At 39.9% G+C, this 7,015-nt stretch overlaps 1 protein-coding gene across 1 annotated transcript; it reads left to right on the forward strand.

The window, feature by feature from the left end:
- Positions 1-908: 908 nt before the first annotated feature.
- Positions 909-1,463, forward strand: LOC131147763 (uncharacterized). Its single transcript, XM_058097325.1, has 2 exons — positions 909-1,178; positions 1,227-1,463. The coding sequence occupies exons 1-2, from the start codon at positions 909-911 to the stop codon at positions 1,461-1,463; spliced, it is 507 nt and encodes a 168-aa protein (XP_057953308.1).
- Positions 1,464-7,015: the final 5,552 nt, after the last annotated feature.

Below are 7,015 nucleotides of genomic sequence, written 5' to 3' on the forward strand. Positions count from 1 at the left end.
CAGGGCCGGCTCAGAGATAGAAGAGCCAGTTGAGTTAGTGTAGTTTTGGGGTGAGTTTTGGGCTGTGTAGTAGAGCCACTGTATTTTTGGAGATTTTTAAGGAAAGGATGTTTATGTGTGTATGTATATACAAGTGGGTCTGTAGAACTCTGGTATTGTGTATTTTGGGTTATATTTTGGATATTTATGTTTTTTCGATGCATAGACATTATATATAGAATGCTCTGGTTACCACAGTACCCACTCTGGGCCGTGATGATGAAAGATGTATAATTTACAAGGTAATAGAGATTATGTTTTATAGTATGACTAAATAAAAAAAATGGATAGGAATTATGGGTCGTTACAATTTGGTATTAGAGCCTAGGTTGCTAGGTTCTATAGACTATAGTTTGCAGCGGAAAACAACACCAGAGTATTAGAATAGATCAGGAATTCGGTGAGTCAATGTTGGGAAATGAAGATGAGTATTTAGGATTTTGTTCCATGATCGGGAAGCAAGATTTCCGTTGTGGTTTCTGTTTATTTCCTAGGGTGACGATTTCAGGAAAGTCATAGTAAACTATTATCGGGTTGTGTTTCTCAATTACTGAACTGAATCTTAAAATGAGAATAAAAATGATAGATTAATTAATAGTATGTGATTTCAATTAGATAAATATGTTAGTTATTTTATATAGACAGGGTCCTCATTTATGCTTATTTTCCTTTTCAGCATGGACCCTGGAGGGAGTAGCGCTCATGCCAGTGGGGATGATAGGGCAGGCCCCTCTGGTGCAGGTGGTGGGGATTCAGATGTAGTTTTGCGTAATGTGACTCAGCAGGTCATGACTGAGATTGCGCGAAGTTCTAGGGTGCATGGAGGCCCATCGACAGACTAGGGTTGTACCATTGAAAAGTTTACTAAAATGAATCCTCTGGAGTTCTCAGGAGGAGCTGACCCTACAGTGGCTGAAAATTGGATGCAAGAGATTGAGAAAATTCTGACGGTACTCCACTATACGGATGAGAAGAGGGTTCTCTATACTACCTATAAACTGATAGGGGAGGCTAAGAGATGGTGGGTGGCTACGAGGTTATTAGAAGAGCAGAGGCCCATACCAGTGGTTATGACCTGGAGTCGATTTAGGGAGGTGTTCTTCAATAGATATTTTCCTGCTACCGTCAAAGAGGCTAAGGTAGTAGAATTTCTGAATTTGACTTGGGGAAATCTTACAATTCAGTAGTATGCAGCGAAATTTGTTGAGCTGATATGTTTTGCCCCCTACATCATCCCAGATGAGGTGAAAAAGGCAAAGATGTTTGAGAGGGGCTTGAGGCGAGAGATTTATAAACAAGTGGCAGTTTTGAAGCTGCAGGACTTCTCTAAACTTGTTGATAGAGCCATAGTAGTAGAAAAGAGTGAGCAGAAAGATATGGGAGCACCGAGCCAGAGGAAGAAGCCTACGCCTCCAGGTTTCTAGGTAGGGTCCAGCCAGGGCCCTTGGAGAGGAGATAGATATGGCAAGGCTCAGATACAGGAGAGAGGAGACCATGGGCACTAGGGCAAGCAAGCATATGGTATTTGCCCTATATACGGTAGGAGACATACGGGAGCATGCTGATTGGGGAACAATGTTTGCTATAGATGTGGTAGACCTGGACATATAGCATGAGAGTGTCATTGGCCACTGAACAGAGCACCAGCTCTTAGACATTTTCAAAGACATAATCAAGCACCCATAGGTGGCGGCCAGCAGGGGAACACAGCTCCGGCGAGGGTGTATGCGTTAACGCTAGGAGACACTGAGGCTACTCTGGGTTAGCAATGAGGTGTAGGAGGGTACTTAAAAAAATTTCCAGTGGGCATTCAGGAGAAAGTGTTACTAGCTGATCTTGTGATATTAGATCTACAGGGGTTCGATGTGATATTGGGTATGGACTAGCTGGCAGCTAATTACGCCAACATTGATTGTTATCTGAAAGAAGTGATCTTCAGACCCCCGAGTGAGCAGGAATTCAGATTTGTGGGATCACGTGTGTGCGCCTCACCACAGTTAGTGTCAGTAATCCTAGTGAGGATATTGCTTCAGGGTGGTTGTCAGGGGTATGTTGCTTACATAAAGGAGTTTCCAAGGGAAGAATAGAAACATGCTGATATTTCGGTGGTCAGAGAGTTTCCAGATGTTTTTCCAAAGGAACTACTTGGGTTACCACCAGATCGAGAGATAGAATTTGTAGTAGAGTTACTACTAGAGTAAACACCAATATCTAAAGCGCCTTACAGAATGGCCCCAGCTGAATTGAAGGAATTGAAGGACCAGTTGCAAGAATTGTTGGATAAAGGGTTTATCAGGCCCAATGTGTCACCTTGGGGAGCCCCAGTCCTGTTTATGAAAAAGAACGATGGGACTATGAGGATGTGTATTGATTATAGAGAAATAAACAAAGTGACGGTCAAGAATAAATATCCTTTTCCTAGAATTGACAATCTTTTTTATTAGCTTCAGGGGACCCAGGTCTACTCCAAGATTGACTTTTGGTCAGGATATCATCAAGTGAAAGTTAGAGCAAAGGATATTTTGAAGACAGCTTTTCGAACTAGATATAGGCACTATGAATTCTTGGTAATGCTGTTTGGATTAACTAATGCACCGATAGTGTTTATGGATTTAATGAATCAGGTGTTCCATCAGTACTTAGACTAGCTTGTTGTGGAATTTATTGTTGATATATTGGTCTACTCGAAGAGTTTTTAGGAGCACGAGGTTCATATGAGGCTAGTATTGCAGGTGTTAAGGGAGAAGAAATTATATGCTGAATTCAAGAAATGTGAATTCTAGTTGAGGCAGGTCAATTTCCTAGGGCATGTGATCTCTGGGGATGGCATATTAGTTGACTCGATTAAAATAGAAGAGTAGTGAGTTAGGTGAGACCAGTGAATGTTCAGGAGGTCAGAAGCTTTCTGGGTCTAGTAGGGTACGACCAGCATTTTGTGGATGACTTCTCTAGATTATCTAGTCCACTAACACGAATCACGAGAAATAATGTGAGGTTTGAATGGACACTGCCGCCAGGTTAAATCTGGGTCTGGCAACTTTGATTCGGCCTCTCCCATCATCTTAAATGTGGCATAGAGGACTTTCTGTTCATTCGTGCAACGCAGCACTATCAGTATCTTCTCAATCTCCTATATCCAATTCTCTGTAATAGTTGGGTTAGCTCCTCTTGAGAAAGCTGGGGGATTCATCCGGGTAAATTGCTTTATGGTGTAGCCTTGATCAGCTGGTGGGAAATCCTGTTCCCTATAATTCTGTGCAATCTATGCCATGACCTGCTGAGCTACACTACGCAGTACTCAATCAGAATCACTGCCACCTATGTTGGAAGCCTCCACATTGCCACTACTTCCAACATTTGCGTTGTTATTCCTAGGGTCCTTCCTGAAAATAGGACATAAATCAATCTTAGAATGCTATATCATAACACAACCGGTACAATCATTTAACTAAGACACTATAAAATACACTTTATCCTCATATTAAAATACTTGGGCTATCCTATGAACTTCCCTTATACAAACAAATCAACTTAGCGTTCAAATTTCCCATTTAAAATCCCAATCTCATTGCACAGAAACAAAAACTGTCAATAGTTTGCCATGACTTTCTTGAAACTGTCGTCAAAGGAAAATCACAGAAGACTATCACGAAATTTGTGCCTCCATGCTATGAGATGAATCCAAAATTCCACTTTAACCTCCAATAATGACTTACTAAATTCCTAATCTACCCATTTCCTAACCTCATTGGAATTTATTCCTATACTCGGGTATTGTTATCCGCTAAAGTCTGCAAAACCTAGCAACCTAGGGTCTGATGCCACAACTATTGCACCCCGAACCCAGTGGGGCCTAGAGTTCTACTTTCCATACATAAATCCTTGTGATAATCTCTAATACCATAACCATAGCGACCCGAACCCAAAGTGGGATACCGGGTATACTTGTCTTTAATTCCTTACCTAACATGCAACAAAGAACATAAATACCACAATAACTAAACCAGAGTTCTAATACCACCATAATTATACATATACCTCTAATATCCTGATTATTTACATCCCAAACAGTCAAAAACATATCTATATGCACATATTAGTGTGTCACCAGAACTTACCTACACAACACTAACTAATCTCGGCCCTAAGCTCTCTAGACTTGGTTGCTAGTACTTCCTAAAATGTTGAAATTATTGGGGTGAGACACTTCTTAGTAAGATGGAATAGATTATCATCAGTGGCATAATTTACCCTCCTATCCTCACCACTTATCTCAACATTTCTAACTCATTTCTAATCCCAGTCCTATATTATAGGAAAACAACCCGACAATAGCTTGCTATGGTTTTCCTGAAATCGTCACCCCAGGAAAAACACAGAAACTACTGCGGAAGTCCTGCCTCTAGACTGTAGAACAAAACCTCAAATCATTTCCTAAACTCTGGTATTGTTTCCACTGCATTCTAAAGTCCACAGAACCTAGCAACCTAGGCTCTGATACCAAACTGTGATGACCTGCTTAATTTTCACATTTTTTTTCCATAAAATAATACAATATCACAAAGTTCAGTAAATCATAATCCACCTAGACCCGTGGGTACCAGGGATATATCAGTAACACAGTGCGGAAGCCTAAGCAGCAAGAAATACACAATCATACTATCATAAATACAAAATCATCCATCATAATACCATAAATACCAGAGTCACTATATCAACTGTATCTCAGTATACACATTCCAAAAACAAGATCTAGTGACATTTCCCATAAAATCCAACTGTCCCTACTAAAACTTACCCTTCAAAGAGGGCAGATAACTAGCACTAGATCAGCGAGGCTTTTATCGCTCTCCTATCAGGGGCTCCTGAATAGTTTATAAAATTTTGGGGTGAGACACCTCTCAGTAAGAGAAATAAACTAATATCAGTGTGTGGCAACATGAGTATTCTATGTTATACATATACCATACAGAACATATTCAGTAACTATTTTGTCAAATCTAGGAAAACATATATATCATCAACACATGGCAGAATGTACTGTATTTTCATAAACTTATTTCATTTCATATAATAAAAATAGAAAAACATTCCTGGTAGGTTAGCTGGGTGTTGTCATGTATTACCCCCACATGACTGGGTTGTGTGGCTCGAAGGCGGGACCTGACAATGGTTGGCCGACCACTGTCAAGTCAAAAGTACAGTCTGTAAGTATGATGGGTTTGCCAGACCTGGCCCGTACACTAGGGGCCCTCACATACTTTTTATAAACCACATTGACCATCAAATCTCACACCACTTCGTACAGCAGTGTTAACACAAATATTATGATCACGCAGACCATGGACATATAGCGACGGTACCGTGCAAGTGCTAGCCTAGACCAAGCCAACTAGGTTCTAATATCATATAACATATACTGAAACTGTGATACATGGATATTTCATATCATTAATTATCAAATCAATCATATCATTTTGCATATATACGTATATCATAAAAATCATCGGCCCGTAGCCAGTATTACATATTTTACCATAGCTTGGCCCGTACACCGACAAATCATAGCAGAAACCATACGCTAGCAAATCACATCCATAGCTCGGCCCGTATGCCGGCAAATCATATCATAGCACAGCCCGTACGTTGGCAAATCACATCCATAGTTCGGCTCGTACACCAGCAAATCATATACATAGCTTAGCCTGTACGCTGGCAAATTATACACATAGCACGACCCATACGCCGACAAAACATATAAAAATCTCGGCCCATACGCCGATTTTCCATTATAAAAATCCGTATTATTAACACATTCCCATAAAACAGTATTCCATAACAATTTTTACTCATGCCACACTAATAGGTTTTTCGCTTATTCAACATACCATCTTTTTTAATAGTATTTTCCCAAATATAAATCATATATACATATATTTATTTTCCTAAACCCAAATGCTATAACAATATATATATTTTTCATAAAATACTAGCTTAGTTTATCCCCTTACGTGATTCCTGAAAAGCCCCTAAGAAAATTTGTCCCGCACCCGCAAGTTTCCCAACTCAACACCCTGGAAATGAAAACTCCTAGTACTAAACTTTAGTATTTTCACGTGTATATCATTTCTTATAACTATCAAATAATCAAATACTGAGTAGAAAGCCTTACCCTGGTTTTAGGATGGTTTCCAACTCAGCCCCACTGACGATCCGCTCTGGCAAACTTGCAGAGAACTTTCCCAGGAGCATCGTGGTGGCTTCAGATCCTCGAATCAGCGAAAATTCGGCCCAAAATCAAGAGAGAAGGAGGAGGAACCGAAGGGTAAGAGAGAGAAAAGTTCTGCACAGGAAATTTAGGCCAAAAATGAATTTTAGGCCAATTTAAACCGTGGCCTTCGTCGACGAGCCACGTCACCTCATCAATGAGGTCAATAGAAAATTCGTTGACGAACTCTCCCCTTCGTTGATGAAATTCAGAAACCCCAAAATCATCCCCTCGGTATTTACTCATCGACGAGCCACATCACCTCATCAACGAGTCCTGTAGAAAGTTCGTCAACAAACTCCAATCCTCGTTGACGAGCTCCTGCTATACCCTCTTCGACGAGTCCCCTGTATTCGTCGATGAGAAGCTGAAAAATTCCTCGGGATTTATCCTTTCCAAAATGCAATGTCATCGACTGCCTCGTTCTATTTCTGGTTTCCATTTCCTTTTCTTTTTATTATTTAAATACCATTATTCTTTGGGTTGTTACAACTTATAACTCATGTACTGACATTTTCATATGATTTAATTTGAGGCTCAACATATACCCTAGAATGACTTTAGGACTCATGCATTTCATGAACATAATTATGGAATATTCATGGTCTTAGAAATATTGTTAAAACCTCGAAAAATATTTTTATGAAAGAGCCAAGAAAAAAAGCAAAGCAGAATTTTAAATTAGAAAAGAAAAACATAGAAAATGGG

This window comes from Malania oleifera, chromosome 1 (assembly GCF_029873635.1).
Source record: "Malania oleifera isolate guangnan ecotype guangnan chromosome 1, ASM2987363v1, whole genome shotgun sequence".
Classification (NCBI taxonomy): Eukaryota; Viridiplantae; Streptophyta; class Magnoliopsida; order Santalales; family Ximeniaceae; genus Malania; species Malania oleifera.